Below are 18,562 nucleotides of genomic sequence, written 5' to 3'. Positions count from 1 at the left end.
AGAAACCCTTTGTTTAGTGGCACATTGTGGCATGAATGGGAATATCTGCCTAGGAAAGATCTTGGACTAGAATGAAAGGGATTTTGCAGATCACAAGGTGCATTGACAGAGCTACATAGAAGAAGCTTGCATGGCTCTTAACTGTACTAGCTCATCTCTAGTTCTTGTTACTATTCCCTCACTTTCATTTTACCCATGCTCATTCTTCCACCTCCTCCATGAAGGGAAAAATTGAGGGCCAAATTTTCTTCTGTGCATTAGGGGACAGGAAACTCCATTAGTTTGTATTTGCAGTTGCCACATGACTGTTCTGACAGTGGCTGTTGAACTCCACCTCAGTAGGACAGGAAGGTGGCTTAACCCTGAAAACCATAGTTCCTAAGCTATAGCCCTGTGCTTCTGCTCCCGCCCTCCATATCCGCACAACTCCTGCACAAGTCATGTTTCCAATGACTCCCCTACTGGCTGCTACCAATGGCTCCACTTCGATAGAGAAAAGGGGTTCATGTTGAATGTCATGCTTATAAGAGAATTCCTATGGGTTTGGGTGGGAGAGGATTCATTCTTGAGTTCCAGCAAATTGTAGTCCTCCCTACAGACAACTTGTAGTGGAGCTTCTGCAAGGACAAGGACGGAAGAAGTCTGCCACTGACCAGCACTACCCCACCCTCACTCCATTTTGCTCACTCTGTTTATGGAAACAGATGGGGGAGTCTGGCCCTAAATCTTCAATACATTATCAGAGGCTTTTAAGAAATAGTGTTTTTCTTCTTAGTTTAACATTTTAATAAGACACTCTTTAGTTTTTGTTTTGCTCTAACTTACTAATTTATATTTGTGTGTAGTTTATTCACACTGCAATTATCAGATCTTATGTGAGATATAATTAACTTCTGAGCACCTTGTCGCACTTAAAATTTGCTGTAGAGATAGATGCATATGCAAACTTATTGACCAGAGAAGATTTCTACATAGATCTCTAATTAGTCATAGTGAGGTATCTGAGTGTTGAAGTCTTCTAAAAGTACACTTTTTACCCAAGCTGTGCAGAATGGTTGAAACATGATGCATGTACCATTTTATTTTTCAGGAAAGGCTTTGCCTGCCTCATCACATTTTGGAGGAAAGGGGTCTAGTGAAAGTTGGTCTTACGGTTCAGGCTCTGCTTGAACTACCTTCATCTAAAGCATCCCAGCTTTCCTCTGTGTAACGTGACTTTTGGAAACCAGACAACTTATCATGGATCTATTGATTTAGATTGCTGCCAAGCAATTCAGCTTCCTCAATGGGAACATCCAAGCCATCAGAAGTAGTTTCTGCCCAGACACTTTAGACAGAGCCTTATTTTGGAGGGACATGTAAAACTTTGATTTCAAACTGACTGTTACCTGAATATACAGTTATACTGATGTTTTAAAACTTGGATGCACAAGAGATTTTAACAACATCAGATTCTCTGTCCAGGTAATACAAGTTCCAAGTTTCCCATTAATGTTTCATGATATTATTTTTAAAAACTGGATTTTTTACTACATTGAAAATGTTGTTTAGTTTTGTTTGTTAAAGGATAACACACACACACACACACACACACACACACACCAAACAAAGCCCTACTATAAAAAGTTTGTCAGTCATCTGGATTACATGTAAAGATAAAACAAAAACCAGCTACAGTATGATAGTGAAAATCTGAGTGACAGATCATATTTAATCCATTTTTGTTTCATATAGCTCTATATTTGAGTTTTTTATTTCTTGCACTTCTGACTGTAATTTATATACTTCTAACATCTCCAGTATTTAGTTGGATGTATGGTAATTACACAAAACATTATATAGGAAAAAGGTGTTTTTTTCCAATCTTCTAAGTTTGTGCCAAACTATTTTTTCAGTTGTACGGTAGATTGTTTACATGTGAAGTGCCTGTGTAATTGATGACTCTTAATAGTCTTAAACGTTTTTGCAATTTCTTTGTCTGAAATAGATACAATGGGAATTTTAAAATATTTTAATAATTTTTCGTAAGGTCAGTAATATGTGAAGATTTAAATGATGCTTCACATTTTTGGTGTTAGGTGTTTTAAGTTGCACAATTTAATTGATTATGTTGTCTAATGATTGGAAAAATAATGTAAATACATTTTATTTATGCTATTTAATTTGATAATACCCAATCACTTCTGTTGTAATGTATTGTTAACAAAAATTGTCACTTTGAGTTATTTTCCTTGTTTGAGACAAACCATGATGTCCATAGTTAAATAAGAAATATATGGACTAGTGACGCATACATAATAATCATTAAGGATGTTTTGATAAAGCTGCCAAAATCTCAGGTTTATGCTGTGACTTTCAGTATTTTACATCATGTTGTCCCTGATTTTGCATTAGTTTTTTTTACAATAACAAATCACCATAAGTTAGATTAAAAAAAATTCAAGCTAGGAATCTTTATATTTTTCAATGTTTACACGTTTGTTGAGAGGGACTTATTTTGGAAATAATCACCTGCATGACATACCGCATCATCACTTTGCACCAATGCTTCTCATTTGCACCAGTATCACCAATTATAAACAGTTAAGTCTGTGCCGAGAATATCAAACTCTCGGGGACAAATGTAAAAAAAAAAAAAAAAAAAAAAATTAAATAAACTAAATCCCCGCAACAGAAGCTTTGTCGAACTTCTGGGTTTAAGTACTTGTTCGATTCTACAACTTTTCTGACTGATATTTTTCCCACAGTGTTCTGAGAACTTTCAGAATGATGGGCAGTTGACATCCTTTTTTTCTGTCTCTTTCCCTACCTCCCAAACAAAAAAAGTTTACCTTCTTAGTAAATATGTGACTTACCCAGAGCCCAACATTTCTGATTATGTCTCAGATGTATTTTTAGACTGTTACTTTAGACCAAGGGTAAAACCTTGTGTGCCAGATGATGTAAAAAAATTAAGTTGTACTCTGTTGCCAATTGACCTAAAGCTGTTTCATTTCATTTCCTTACTCTCTTTAATTGAAGCATTAAAGCCAGTTGAGAAGAAAATTATAATCCTGATGGCTAAAAGATTTAGAAGATAAAATAATTTTAATGTTCTTTAACTAAAATCCATTGAAATAAAAGTAATTCATGGGCTCTTGTTAACATACTCTGTTTATAGAGTGCATTCTCAAATACAGCTCATTTAAAAAAAAAAAAAAAGCCATGCCCTCCTTTACAAAATCATACACATAAAAATATCATTTAAACAGGTACTCATGCAGAAACTGTAATTGGCTCAATATAATCGGCCATTAAAATAAGTAGTTTCATTTATCTTCCTCTGAATTATCCTTTTTTATTGTTTATCTTAATTCATATTCATAAGAGAGGTCCATTGTAAAAAAGAATGGGTAAATGTATTCTCATTTCACATAAATGCAATATCAGGGGAAAAGAATAAATTTAGTTGAGATTACAATGAACAAGCACATTTAGTTCAGTAAGCAGATTTTTGGTTGTTACTTTTGCTGTATTTTAATAGCTGAAGAATTACCTGATCATTCAAAAAAAGAAAAATGTTCCATATTAAGAACTGTACTATCTTGCAATTTTTTATACATACCCTCTTGACCTCAAAAATAGCAATTCCTTTTCCAGTAGTGTTAACCATAGACTTGCTGGTGGCAAAGACATTAACTTTAAGATTTTTGTAACCATAGTCTAAGTTGGATAATGTTTAAATACGTTCACCAATCCTGAACAACACTTCAGTTTTCTGGATGGAATTAAGTTTCCTCTGTAAAGTTTGTTGAATACAGTGCAATCCTCACTTAAGATCACTTCTAGTCACTTAGTTTTTGTTTATCCCTTGTGGAGTATTGCAATATGTCAAGAGAAGATTACATTCTGACTTAAAATTTGAACACTAAAGTCTAGCTGTCAGTGTAGTACACTAGTTTCACTTAAAAATAAATAAATAAAAGTTAGCACAGTTTTCCCTAAATAGCTTAAAATAGTTTGACAGATTTATTTGGGCATAAGCTTTCATGGGTAAAAAAACCCCACTTCTTCAGATGCATGACTCCATGCATCTGAAGAAGTGTTTTTTTTACCCACGAAAGCACCTCCTCCTGCGCAGGGATCCAGAGGGGAAAACAGTCTGACGCCGGGTCCCAGGCTTGTATGGAGTTTCCTGTATGCCATCTTCTTCCTTCAGGGTGCTGGGAACCGCAGCTGCCCAGAACCCTCGTTCTCCCCCCAGCAGTGTATTTGCAAGCTGGAGAGCTGGACTTTGCTGGAACCTAGTGGCAGCCAGCAGCTTTGCAGCACCAATTCTGCAGGGAAAAAGGAAATTCTGCCCAGAACATGAATTCTGCATTGCGCAATGGTGCAGAATTCCCCCAGGAGTAGTAGCAGCTGCAGAAGAGACTGAAAAAGGACTTAATATGGCTCCATGTTTTAAGGGATGAAGAAACAATACCTCCAATCTGAAAATGGGGAGGCATTGCTGTCTACAACACATCTTTTTCCCCCACCTCAGAATTCAGAATAAACCCCACAACTGCAGCTTTGGCGGGTAAGGGAAGGGCAAGGTTCCTTAGGTCAATATTGAATGAATATTCGATTTCCATGCAGAAATCAGGGTTCAGAGCAGGATGCAGTGTGGCAGGGCCTGACCATTCCCTTGTGTTAGCCCAGCCCACTCGGTGGAAGTAGCAGTCTCTCCCTCCTTCCACGTGCAGACAAGGGGAGAGCAGCCCATAGAAGGATGCTCTTAGCTGGTGCAATTAACTAATATTGCATGTTTAGAGTGTTGTTTCTAAATGTCTTTAATCATAAGAAGCCATCATCAATCCTTCTATTTATTATCTATTTCTATTGCTAACCGTATCTGCTTACAGACCCACTAACTTCACCCTCTCATGCTCCCAGGAGCCTGTCTTTCCCCTTACTTTTCCATGTGGGAAACTGCCTCACAGCTGTGCACTGAGGCATCAAATGGAGTGAAGAGATCCCAACATCCTGCATGTTTGAAACACTGTGTTTCCATTTTGTGTAGTACCTTCTTTGGCTACTCAGATTGGGTCCTTTTTGGTGGGGGCTTCAGAGAAACTCCGCATTGGCTTGACTTGAATAGGAATAGACTTATGCCAACAGTAAGAGCTTTAGGAAATCTCACTCATTGCCTTTTGATGATTTAACTATCCTAGGAGTTACTCACATGCTGATTATTGAGCATTCAAAGCCGAGTTACCCCAAGATAATATAAAACTATAAGATGCATTTTTAATTGTGTGTCTGAACATATCAATATGTTTTCTTTAGCCCCATATGTTTCTTCTCTTCCCCCAAAGATTGGCAGGATATTTGGATGGCTCCAATGTCTCATGTAAGAATGTTTTGTCCTTTAAGGAATAAGATATTTCACCCAAGGCATTTCTAAGTGATTCATGCCACTACTTAAAACATGCTATAAAGTGCTTAGTTCAAGGTGGCTGAATGACTTCGAACTGTCTCAGAAATACACTTACTAAAGTGTCTCAATAGTTTACATATAAATAATTAAAGGCTGGACTGATTAGATCTGTGACTTTGATTGGCATGGCACACAGGAGTGCAAGTCATTGACAGACCATCAAAAAGCCTCAGTTGTGTCCAGATTTCTAAAGCCCTTCCATAACATAACCAGGGCCCTAAATGTACTGTATAAAGGAGCAAATTAAGGAAGGAAATAGTAATAATTTTTTAACTGTGACATGAATTGTAAGGATTCTGAGTAAAATCCTGGCTCCATTGAAGTCATTGGGAGTTTTGCTAGTGACTTCAATGGGACCAAGATTTCACCATCTGATCGAAACCAAAAGCCTACAGTATTTTGAAAAGAATTCCTCAGGAGCACAACTTTTACACCACAAGAAGCTAAATAACCTCAATTGTGGAGGTGGGAACTATCAGCAGTTGTTTCACGATAGTGAAAACTGCATTTTTTTTTTTTTAAATGTTTGGTGACTTGGAGGCAATTCTCTTCCAAAATAAAAAACATTGGCATTAAAATCCATGGCCAGATTCAAACCATGCTAAGATGTCATGTATTCCATAAATATTTTCAATTTTGATCATTTTTTGACAAGATGGTGATTGTCTTCACTAAACCTCAGAAGTTCCATGTTTCTCCCCAGTATTTCAGGAAATGATAGTTTTAAAATATATTTTCAAAACTACTGGTGTTCACAGGCAGAGAGTGTGCAAATGAAGTAAAGGATCACGTAAGCTCTGACGTTTCCTTTTGATATTTTCTTAAATCCCAAAACATAATATAGGGCTGCATTTTAATCTGGCTTTTTCAAAATAAGTCTGCATTCCAACACAGAGACAATGATAAAACATTTATTAGGTAAGCAAAGTCTTGAAAAGAAATATCTTTACCAAATTCCAACTTCCCCAACATGTTTTTCATAATTTGGAAAATGACAAAATGTCAAGTCTTCACTTGCATTAAAAGGCCTACTTTTACCATGATACAATCTGATTAACTTTTGTCTCAGTGTAGTAGGTTCTAGTTTATATTTTCACTGGTAATTCTTACAAGATTTTTAGCACTTCTTCTTGTTAAAAATAATTCTGCACCGGTTAGGCATTCTACTTCTTCGAGTGATGGTACATGTGTGCACCATGCATCTGAGTCTGGAGATTTTTAGTAAGTAGTGTCTGTTGATCCACATACACAGTTGCTCTTCTCAAGCTCCGAACCAAGGACATACGAGGCAGTGTGGACCGATGCCTCTCCAATTCCTTCCACGTTGCCTGAGGGTGGAATCTTCTGCATCCACAGCTTCTTCGATTGCTTTCTTCAATCAATCTGTGTGTGTGTAGATAGTGCAAATACTAAAAACTATATTTTCGAGTTGTAGTATTTGTATAGTGTAGTTTAGTTAGTTTTTTCCACACGTTGGAGAAATTCTCCTCCAAGGGTGAGGACTATGCCCACAGTCCCAGGGTTTAAGAACTGTTTCCTGCCCCCCACTCCTCCTCAGTGGGTGATTAACATCAATGCTGACTTTACTGTCTTGGCAAGGCTCACATCCCTGCTACGTGCAGCATCCACCACTCTTTCCCCAAATTCATGAGGGTTGAGCACTCAGACTGAGAGAGAACCTAATGGGGAAAAAAATCATGAGACCCCAGTTGCATCCAGACTGGGGAGACCCCCTCTGTACACAAGTCTCAATCAACAGGCATCATCCCTCTGAGCACAAACTCAGGAGCTGAGGCTACAACCTGCAAGGCTAAAGAATCAAAGGGTTCTCATGAGAGTATGGGGCACTCACAAGCGCAGGGGCAAAGATCCTCTTCAAAATCTTACCTGAAGAGATCCCTCCCCAACTCCATCCAAGTCGGGTGAGTCCTTGCACACAGATCCTAAGGACTCAGGCCCAGGTAAACCACCTCTGCAGGAGAATGTGGCATGCAGGAGTACAGATCTGTTGATACCAATCTCGGTGCCGACATAGAAACCAAAAGACAGGCATCCACTGCCTTCAGCATCCAGATCAGACTCTGCACCAACCAAGTCTCAGAAAAATCAGATGTCCACTGTAACCAGGGAGGTGTTGGATCCAGTGGCCCTGACCACCAAAACACCCTATACTATGTGGTAGTCTGAGACTTATGTCTCCCTGGGGGATATTTTCACTCTTGTGTCCTCAGTCCCCTCCCCTCTTTGGTCCAACCTTATTTAGAGAGATCGTCATACCAGAGGAAGAAACCATCTTGAGGGCATGGAGTTAACGTCTCTCATACATGAACCTGAGTACCCGTCCATTGGTATCAACGCTTCCAATGGTTGATCAGGAACCAAACTTCACATCAGATTAGTAAGAGGCTACATATGAACCTCTGCATCTACAAAGGGAGGCAAGTATGGACAGAATTTCCAGGAAAACAGGGTTCAGTCCTCTGTCAAAGTATGACTTTCCGAGGGACCGATGGTTCCTAATGCCATGGGTCCACCCCCCAATCAGTTGACCTCTCGCAATGGCATTACTGGGGCCCTAGGAGACTCTTACTCTTGGCACCCTGATCCATGCATGAACCTTATCTACTCTCTCCTACCCAACACCAAACAGCTCCATTGGAATGTGAGGGGGAGGAAGTTGAGCCAGATCTGACCATTCAAGTGGTTCCGGTGGCCATCTCGCATCATCCTACCTAAATTAAGCAGTCACCCCATCTGCTGATGATCACAGGCAATATAAGGAACTCTCACAAAAAGTGGTGTCTTAGTGCCAGATGCAGCTCAAGCAGGTTCAGGAGTCTCAGCACAGTTATTGGACATCTTGCAACCCTCAGGTCCAAGTCAAGAGGCCCTCCAAGTCAACAGTCATTATGGATCCAGCCAGGGTAGTGTAGCACATTCCTGCCTCATGCACTCCCACTCCTCCCAAAAAAGGCTGAGAAGCACTACTTCATTCCACTTAAAGAAGCAAGTTTTGTTTTCAGCATCCGACTTCAGCAGCCACACCCCAAGAGGACACCTTTGGAGAAGGGTGCCAAATGCCTCAATCTCCTAGGGGGAGAAGTTTTCTCTTCAAGCTTTCAATTGCAAATTGCTGACTACCTGGCCCTCTTATCAAAATATGATTTCACCAATTAAGGGAAGTTTTTTGATTTCAAGGACAAACTCCCTCAGCAGGATAGAGCCCAATTCCAGAACCTAATTGATGAGGGTAAACTTTGTGGCCAAAACATTTCTTTAGGCTGCAGTAGATGCTGCTGATATTGATTCCAGAAAGATGGCTACTTCAGTTGTTGTGAGGAGAGAATCCTGGTTACAGTCCTCAGGTTTTTCTTGGGAAGTGCAAAGTACCCTTGAAGATCTGCCCTTTGAAGAAGTTAACTTATTTAATGAAAAGACTGATGAGTCTCTTCACTCTGAGTACTTGAGAACAACACTTCGCTCTCTGGACATCTATACCCTTGTCCCACAGGAAGCACCGCAACCAAGTGTACAAGCCAAGATGGCCCCCTCACAAACCACCACATGAGGGACAGAGGGTACAGAGACCAAGGTACACAGCTTCCTCAAGGTCTAACACAGCTGATTCCAACCTCCTGCCCAAGAGTTTCTTTTGACAAGACATGCAAGGTCCGCATTGCTGTGTTGATGCCTCATTATTCTGACCCTGTCCCCAAGTATTTGGTGGCCACTTTATTCATTGCATCCCCAATTGGAGTGCAATAACAGACAAGTGGGTATTGGAAACTGTTCACTCAGGCTATACAATTGAGTTTGTTACCTCCTACCCACAAACCCGCTTCTCAGCGTCTTTTCAGGGACCGAGTTCATGAGACAGTCCTATAGCAGGAGGTGGACTCTCTTCTCCAACAAGGAGCCGTAGAACGAGTGCCACCTCAACATCAAGGGAAGGGATTCTATTGCCCAGTTTTCTTAGTTCCCCAAAAGAACAGAGAATAGAGCAGGGGTAGGCAACCTATGGCACAGGTGCCGAAGGCGGCACACGAGTTGATTTTCAGTGGCACTCACACTGCCTGGGTCCTGGCCACCGGTCCAGGGGGCTCTGCATTTTAATTTAATTTTAAATGAAGCTTCTTAAACATTTTAAAAACCTTATTTACTTTACATACAACAATAGTTTAGTTATATTATATTAGACTTCTAGAACGAGACCTTCTAAAAAGGTTAAAAATTTATTACTGGCACACGAAACCTTAAATTAGCGTGAATAAATAAAGACTCGGCACATCACTTCTGAAAGGTTGCCAAGCCCTGGAATAGAGACTAATTCTTGACCTACCCCAACTAATTGTCTTCGTCTGAAAGTTAAAATTCAGCATGATCACATTGGCATCAACAATCCCCTCTCAGGAAGAGGGCAACATACTTCACAGATCTTGACATGATCTTTCACTTAGGCATTCACATGTACCACATAAAATGTCTCAGGTTCTTTCTTGGGCAAGATTTTTATCACTTCGGAGTCCTCCTGTATACACTAGATACAGGGTAATGGTGGCCCAGATGAGAAGAAATGGCTTTACAGTCTTTCCATGTCTCGAAAACTGGCTGCTGATGGGCAGATCTGGCAGGGAAGTCCAGTCAGCGACCTTATTCCTACTCCACCTCTTCTCTTACCTGGGAGTCTGCATCAACAAACAAAAATTCACTTTGATTCCCACAAGGATCATAAATTTCAGAACAGCAACTCTGGACTCTGCAAGAACCTACCTTCTGATAGAGAGATTCTACACCATGAGTAATTTGATAAAACAGCTCACCCTCAGACTACAGCCAGGGTCTGCCTTTCCCATCTAAACAACATGGCCTCAGGCACCCACATAACACTGTTTACTGGGCTCCACCTCCGCTGCCTATAACGCTGGTTTCAGTCTATCTGCTCACCAGACAAAGACAATATCAATGCTGAATAACAGTCCTGGCCAAGATCCCGGCTTCTGTTGCCTGGTGGGGGAACCCAGAAAAAGTTGGTGTGGGAGTTCCTTTTCTCACACTCGAGGGTTGGGGAGCCCATGTGGACAATCACACTGCACTAGGCACCTGGACCCCTTGAGAGGTCATCCTCATCACACCCAACTGGCTGGAGACAGTTCTGGATCTTGGATTTCCTGAAGATCTCAACCCATCCTCCCAGCACTAGTTATCTTCAGAATCCTTTGGCATTCCTGTCATTTTAGACTGTTCTAGTCACCTTTTAGACCAGTTTTCAGAGTAGCAGCCGTGTTAGTCTGTATCCGCAAAAAGAACAGGAGTACTTGTGGCACCTTAGAGACTAACAAATTTATTAGAGCATAAGCTTTCATGGACTACAGCCCACTTCTTCAGATGCATATGCATATGTTCTTCTTTTTTAGACCAGTGGTTCTCAAACTATTGTACTGGTGCCCCCTTTCACATAGCAAGCCTCTGAGTGCGACCCCCCCCCCGTACATTAAAAACACTTGTTTATCTATTTAACACCATTATAAATGCTGGAGGCAAAGCGGGGTTTGAGGTGGAGGCTGACCGCTTGTGCCCCCCATGTAATACCCTTGTTGACCCCCTGAGGGGTCCCGACCCGCAGTTTGAGAACCCCTGTTTTAGACATCAGGTCCATCTTGTAGCAAGCAGTGCCTTTCATCCTCCAGTCCTCCAATTGAGTGCCATACTATCTTCAGTCATCCAACAACTCATCCTGAAAGGGACTCATTAGAACCTTCTCACCAGTGGTGAAATTAACACCAGAATGGGATCTCAATCTTGTCCTGTCAGCACTTAATAGACCTCCTTTTGGACCAATAGCCACCTGTTCCGTGTCCCACCTGGCGATGAAAGTTGTCTTCCTAGGCGCCATCCCATCAATCAGAAGAGTGGGCGAGCTGCGGGAGCTCAAGGCTAACCACAACTAGCAAACAGCAGCAAATGAGAGTTTTGCAAGGGTGTTCTGAGATGAGGCAAGACTGTGTGATCCTTGGGGTGAGTTTGTCTGTTGTGTGCTTGCTTGACTGAAGATTATAGTGTGGTCGATTTGGAGGGCTGCGTGCTGAGCCAAGCGGCTAGCTAGGCTGGGAGCTTACTAATGAGGCCCAAGCCTGCAATCCTTTAATGCTAACCCCTTTGGACTCCGTTGACAAGGGAGGAGGACTAACTCGGGGAGAATAGGTTTAAAACGCTAGCTCCTAAGCAACCAGAGGAGCTAGCAAGTGGGAGCAGCAAACAGAGTTTTGAGGGAGTATGAGGCAGATTATACCTAACATACTCTAAACTTAGACCAATAACCATCACCCCTCCCATCCCCACTTCCCCAAAAGGCCATTCAGGAGTCAAAAGTCCAGCAGCAGAGTGGGGCTGTCCAGTTTATTGCTCTGAAGATGCTATGTGTGCATACTGTGCAAGCAGCTCGTGGCCCTCAGAGACCCGGTGCAGGCTCTTGGCACTAGAGTGACTGAACTGGAGGAGCTAAAGGAGGCAGGTATACAGACAAGACTTTCAGGGACACAGCAGAACGGTCCTATCCCCAGTCTGACAGCCTCTGTGCTGTTAAGGAGGATGACAGTCTCGTGGAAGGAGAACATCCCAAATCCCATATTTGGGACCCTCCTTCCAGATGTCATGGTATCCTCTTGCACTGAGGATACCCAACTGGGGGAGGCAACTCCAGTTATTGGGACAAACCAGATGATAATGTGGGATCAGATTATTAGAAATCTAGGTAGTTAGGATTGTGGTGACCAGGAGAATATTATGGTAAATTGCCTGCCCGGTGTGAAGACTGTGGATTTCACAAGACATCTAGACAGTGTGTTTTATGTTGCTGTGCTGGAGAGGAGTCAGTGGTTGTGGTACATGTAGGTGTCAGTGACATAGGGAAAGGTAGGAGAAAGGTCCTGAGGGCCAATTTTGTCCGTTAAGTCAGAGATTAATGTTGAGGATCTCCATTGTAACATTCTTTGAAATGCTTCAAGTTCCACACACATTGCCAGGAAGACAGAAAGAACTGCAGGGTCTCAATGTGTGGACGAGAAGAGTGTGTAGGGAGCAGAGGCTTTAAGTTTATTAGGACCTGGGGAACCTTTGGGGAAAGGAAGGATGGGCTCCACCCAAAATGGAACCAGATTGCTGGCATGTAAAATTCAAAAAGTTGTAGAATTTTTTTAAGGGCTGGGGGAAAGCCAACAGGGGCAGAGGAGCACGTGCTTTGGACTGAGATGTCCCCTAGGGTTGAATTTATTAAGGGGGATATTCTGTATCCTAATAGGATAGGGAAAAGTTAGCAAAGTACAGATTGGCGCTAGTGAGGATCAGTAAAACCTAAGAATCCCATTTAAATAGAACACATGAAAGCAAGCAGCTGAATGTTGACAAATGTAAGTGCTTATATAAAAATGCTAGGAGTCTAAATACCAACGTGGGTGAACTAAATTGCCTGGTGTTAAATGAGGATATTGATGTAGCAGGTGCTTGGGAAACTTGGTGAGATGAAGATAATTAATGGGACACAAAAATACCAGAATACAAAATGATTACGTGTAAATTAGCTGTTACCGCTCAAGAAGGACATCTCGGAGTACTTGTTGGTAGTGCTCTGAAAACATCTGCTCAATGTGCAGTGGCAGGCAAAAAGCTAACCAAGTTAGAAACCATTAGGAAAGGGATACATAAGACAGAAAATATCATAATGTTACTCTATAAATCCATTATATGTCTCCACCTGGACTACTGATGCCATTCTGGTCACTCCATCTAAAAAAAAAGATACATTAGCATTGGAAAAGGTGCAGAGAAGGACAACAAAATAATTAGGGGTGTGGAACAGCTTCCATAGGAGGAGAGATGTAAAAAGACTGGGACTGATCAGCGTGAAAAAGAGATGACTAAAGGGGGGTGTGATGGAGGTCTATAAAATCATGACTGGTTTGGAGAAAGTGAATAGGGAAGTGTTATTTGCCCCTTCACATAACACAAGAACCAGGGTCATATGATGAAATTAATAGGCAGCAGATTTAAAACAAAAGTAAGTACTTCACACAATGCACAGAAAACCTGTGGAACTTGCCAGAAAATGTTGTGAAGGCCAAAAGTATCTAGTTCTTTTTTGAGCCTAGATATAAATTCATGGAGGATAGGGCCATCAGTGGCTATTAGCCAGGATGATTGGAGCAGCCCCATGCTCTGGGTGTCCCTAAAGCCCCAGCTGCCAGAAGGTGGAACGGGATGGATCACTCAAAATTGCCCTGTTCTGTTCATTTTCTCTGAAGCATCTGGCACTGGCCACTGTCAGACAGCATATTGGGCTAGATGGCCCATATGGTCACTCTTATGTTCAAGGCAAATCCTCATTATACCACTTCTCATAAAGAGACCTCTCTGCCTGTACCTGGAGTTCATCCCTAAAATAATTTTAGTTTCACATAAAACAAACCATCCACTTATTGGCACCTTTTCCCCCAAAACCTCAACGCTTCTGATGCGGAGAGTAGGCTTCACTCTCTAGATGTCCGACGGGCACTGGTGTTCTATGTGGAGAGAATGAAAGCAAATCGGAAACCACCGAGACTATTTAGCACCTTAGCAGAGCAATCAACGACTCAAGCATTCTCTGTGCACAGACTCTCTAAAAGGATCTCGAGCTGAATCTTTGCTACCAACTAGCATGTCTCTCACATCCTGAAGGGATGAGTGCCTGCTCCACTTGAGCCAAAACAACCTCTCTAGCATCTCTGAGATGTACTCTGCTAGATACAAGCAGGGCGGCTACTGGAGCTCTAGCAGTACCTTCAGACGTTATGCGTTGGTCCGTACCTGTGCTGCAAATATAACGGTGGGAACAACCATACTAGACATGCATACCATTTTCATTCTTGCTCCCACCTCCTGTTTGACTACTGCTTACTAATTTTCCATGTATGGAATAGACCTGGGAACCATCACTCAAAGAAGAAATGGAGGTAGGTTACCTGTTACTGGAGGTTCTTTGAGATGTATGGTTCCTAGCTGTATTTACTACCCACTCTCCATCCCCTCTGTGGTGGCCGATGACTGGATTCATGGTAAGCGAATAAACTGAAGAGGCATCAGTCTGCACTGCTCCTCATACCCTCAGTTCAGAGCATGAGGAGAGCAACTGCGCACATGTGGACCAACATTGCTTACTAAAAATCTCTGGACTAGTGCGTGGTGCATATGCTTACCCAAGTGTGGAACATAGAAAGGGACCACACATCTCAAAGAACCTCTAGTTACAGGTAAGCAACCTTTTTTACCATTTTCTGCACCAGGTTATACCAAGGGGTGCATCCTTTTTTTGAAATGAGCATTTTGAAACACTCGTTTGTCATTTCCAACAACTTCCAGCTGAAAATGAAATGCCTGGCGTTTAAAAAAGTCACGTGTAAATAAAGGAACACCACTCTGATCTGAAATTGTAAAGACAAATTCTAATGGTCTATATACAAGAGAATATATGCAATTTTTGTGTGGCATAGAATTTCCAGTGGGGCGTATGCTGGCTGCATCCCAGACCAGATTATTCAGAAGACAGGTTAGCCGGGTGAAGCGAATTGGGAGAAGAAAGCAGATGGTTTGGAATTGCAGTATAGTTTTATGATTTAAAGGATCAGCTCCTAGTTCTGGACCCACATCTCTCTGAACAGGCTATAGTAGGTATAGAATTGGTTTTCTCAGTTTCCAATAATTGTCACTTAAAAAAAAAAAAAATACTGGCATATTGGACTCATGAAAGGAATGCTTGTTAGGGGAGTGTGCAGTGCTGCAAACGAAGAAATTTCCCTGGAGTTAAGATTGCTTCTTGACTCCAGTTTGTGAGCTACTATACAGTAGTTGTAATCGTATGAAAAGAAACAGTATTAACACTCTTGGCTATTACATGTGCAACACACAGTTAAGCATAATATACATACAATGCATTTATAGAGGTCTCTACACACCTGTGGGGAAAACATGTATATAAAATGCACAGATTTTTTTTTAAAAAGCACAATAAGTTTTATGTACAGTTATTTTGATATAAATGTGAAAAGAAAACATTACGCTTTTATTTCTAATGTGGACATTGTTTTCTCTGCATTGTCCCTGTGATTAAACTGAGAAGGAAGCTTCTCTATTTTAATTCCAGACAATGGTTTTAATTTTTATTTCCTAGAATAAAGCTTTGTATTGATTGATTTTTAAAAGCTACTGTCTATAGGGCATTTCTGTTAAGTCTTAAATTGTAGTTTTACACTACACTGTGTTTCGCTGTCATTTTCTTTATTTCTTATCATTTTTTTTAAAACGTGCTTTAGTTTATAAAACCACCTAAAGGTCATTTTTAAGCCTGGCAGGAGAAAACCGTGACAACCATGATGGCATCAGTCACTCTGAATGATAGTCGAATTGCTTTTAAAGTAAATGAAAATTAAGCTTTTTTTTTTTTTTAAACAAGGGTTCTTTAAGTAAACTTCCTTCTGTTGCACGCATCAGCATGCCAGTCCTTGATAAGCTTTACAAAACTTCTCCCTCACTTTTCTAACAAGTCTTAAAATAGAGGAATTGATTAAACCAAATACAAATTAATTCCCGATGGGTGAAACTCTAGCCCCATTGAAATCAATGAGAAAACTCCTTGACTTCAGGGAAACTAGACTTTCCCCTGGTGTTTATAACTGAGCTACATAGCAATCCATTTAAAACAATCTGTTGGCACTTAAGACAAAGTTAAGGCTTCCTCCCCAGTGGAAGTGTAGTACTTTCATAAAGCCAGACAGATCAAATATGTGGAGGTAACCACAAAAGTGTGGGGTTTTCATGTTTTTTTTTTTTCTTTCTTTTTCTTTTAAATCAGTAAAGTCTGCCCAGAATGGCAGTTCTTATTTTGGGCCTGACCATGTTGCTCCCCACGTGGAATTAACATTGAACATTGGGAGTTCTGTTGGTAGAGCACATGCAGGAGCAAGCCTTTATTTGTAAGTATTAGTACAGTTTTGTTTGCTGAGCCCATGTACTGTAGTAAGCATGGATAGGGCATTGCCACAACGGTGGGAATTTCCAAGTTGCCGCTGTTCTGTGTTGCATCTACAGTATATGCATATGTTAGTCCTGTTTGTGTAGTGCGCACACAAACATTGTAAAGGGATTGTTTGGTGAAATAGTGTGGGATTAATGTGAATTAACTTTTAACTATTGTGTAATCTGTAGAACCAAGAAAATGTGATTGCTTAAAAACCATGTTCAATTATCACTTGGTGCGTGTTCAGATATTTTGTTTTGTACCTTTTTTTGTGATTACAAAACTCAGAAAACACAGTGTAACCAAATCAGCAACATGTAAATGTATGCAAAATTTACCAAGTAATTCTGAGACAGAGATCTGGAAAGTGATCATATACGTAGCAGCAAATGCTTAAATTGTGTAAATAGTTATAATACAACTATTTGATATTGCGTTTTAATTTGTTCTGCATTTCATGTTTTGTAAACCCTTTCTCTCATTTTTAAGTTCACCTATGTGTACAATACTGTATCTTACGTCTCTTTTTTCAGGACTTCCATTATTGCTAGAGCTTCCAACATGTACATGTTTCTTTGAAAAACAATCCTACTGTTATTTTTTGTAAATAGTTTTGTATTGAATTTGCATGGATAAAACCCACATGTCCAATACCAGTGTACATATTCTATGTATAAAATACAAACTGTTTCATAACTTCTATGTAGTCAAGTTATTCATTTTCATCTTTTATAGTGTATGGTATATAACTTATCAAATTCTGATTTACCTGTTTGTCATAGCTTCTTTTAAAGGCCAGTACTCATGTTGAAGAGGCAACAATGAAGACTTTTTGCATCACAGCTTTTGTTCTCTTAACAATTAATATTCTTTTTTCTGTCCCAATACTTTGTGTATTGAAAGACCTTCTTATGGGTAGGGGAGATTGTGATGACGTGTTTGACCAACAGTTCATAACCTGTGAAGAAAGTGAGGACTTTCTGATGTGGAATCATTCCTAATTTATATTACGTAATACCAACAAACATCCTGTCGGTTGTACATTTGAGGGCCAACTCATCTGTGTGTTTACTGAATCCTTCTAATGTTTAGTTGTCATGATACAAAATCATAATCTAAGATAAAAGACTTCAGTGCTGATGGCACTCTTCTCTGCCTGTTTTTAGGTTTATTTTTTTAAAACTGAGATTTTCTTGACTGTAGCATTCCTGAATACTAAAAGCGTGAAAGGTTCCCTTTGCATAGGGTTTTTTTGCATTTTTTTTTTTTTTGGTAGCAAAAATTCAAGGTTTTAAGGTTTAAACATAGAATGTTCTTTGATTAAGTCTGATACTCCGTTTCCATACAGTCATGGAGACAGGTCTGTACTGCATAAAGGAGATTTAATAATCTAACAATCTGCAATCTCCACATGGAGGTGTTTCTAGAGAAACTGAGCATCCAAGGGGCTCTTGAGAGATGTGGGGGGGGGGGGAGAGTTAACTTCTTAGGCCAAGGGGACCCAAGAAAAATGGTCCCTATTCCTGCTTTTAGGATGCCACCTGCTGGCTACGTAGTTCAGACAAGGGCAGTACTTACTGTTTTCTCTATTTACCCCCTCTGTTAATGGCAATGCTAAAGGCGGACACTCTTGCCAATACTATTGATGATGAGAAGGGGAGAGGATTTTATAGCACGGAGTACACTTTCTAGGGAATCTTTATTGCAATACCTTTTTCCTCTTAGCTGGTAATGCAACCATCATTTATGAACTTATGCAACTTTCTGTTCACATCTCACTAGCTTGGGCAGTGACACTGGAATCTTTGTTTTCATGTGGCTCTTGTGCAACACCTCAGTCTGTTTTTCTTCCATGTGAACTATGCATGACACTCCGTGTACAATTCCTTCGTCACACCCGGTTGATTGTTGCAAGAGAGAGCTCCTCTCTCCATTTGTGTTTCGAAGTCGCCAGTGCTTCTCAAGGTGGACTTTTAACTAGTCATGCAATACACGTTCTCATTCACCTACAAGTCTGGTTTTTAAAATCTTTCTTCAGCAGCCACATGACAAGCAGC

The 18,562-nt window shown here is 40.6% G+C and overlaps 1 protein-coding gene across 6 annotated transcripts in view; it reads left to right on the top strand.

Annotated features, from left to right (window-relative positions):
• Positions 1 to 17,205, top strand: part of LRCH2 (leucine rich repeats and calponin homology domain containing 2) — an 89,722-nt gene extending 72,517 nt beyond the window's left edge. For all 6 annotated transcript variants that reach the window (XM_054038996.1, XM_054038995.1, XM_054038998.1 and 3 more), the window contains one exon: positions 1,091 to 17,205. In XM_054038996.1, the coding sequence (XP_053894971.1) occupies positions 1,091 to 1,210 (120 nt within the window). In that variant the 3' untranslated portion in view covers positions 1,211 to 17,205. The remainder of the gene's footprint in view (positions 1 to 1,090) is intronic.
• The last annotated feature ends 1,357 nt before the right edge of the window (positions 17,206 to 18,562 follow it).

The sequence above is a fragment of the Malaclemys terrapin genome, chromosome 9, assembly GCF_027887155.1.
Source record: "Malaclemys terrapin pileata isolate rMalTer1 chromosome 9, rMalTer1.hap1, whole genome shotgun sequence".
Lineage (NCBI taxonomy): Eukaryota > Metazoa > Chordata > Testudines > Emydidae > Malaclemys > Malaclemys terrapin.
This window is presented reverse-complemented; position numbering and strand designations above follow the sequence as displayed.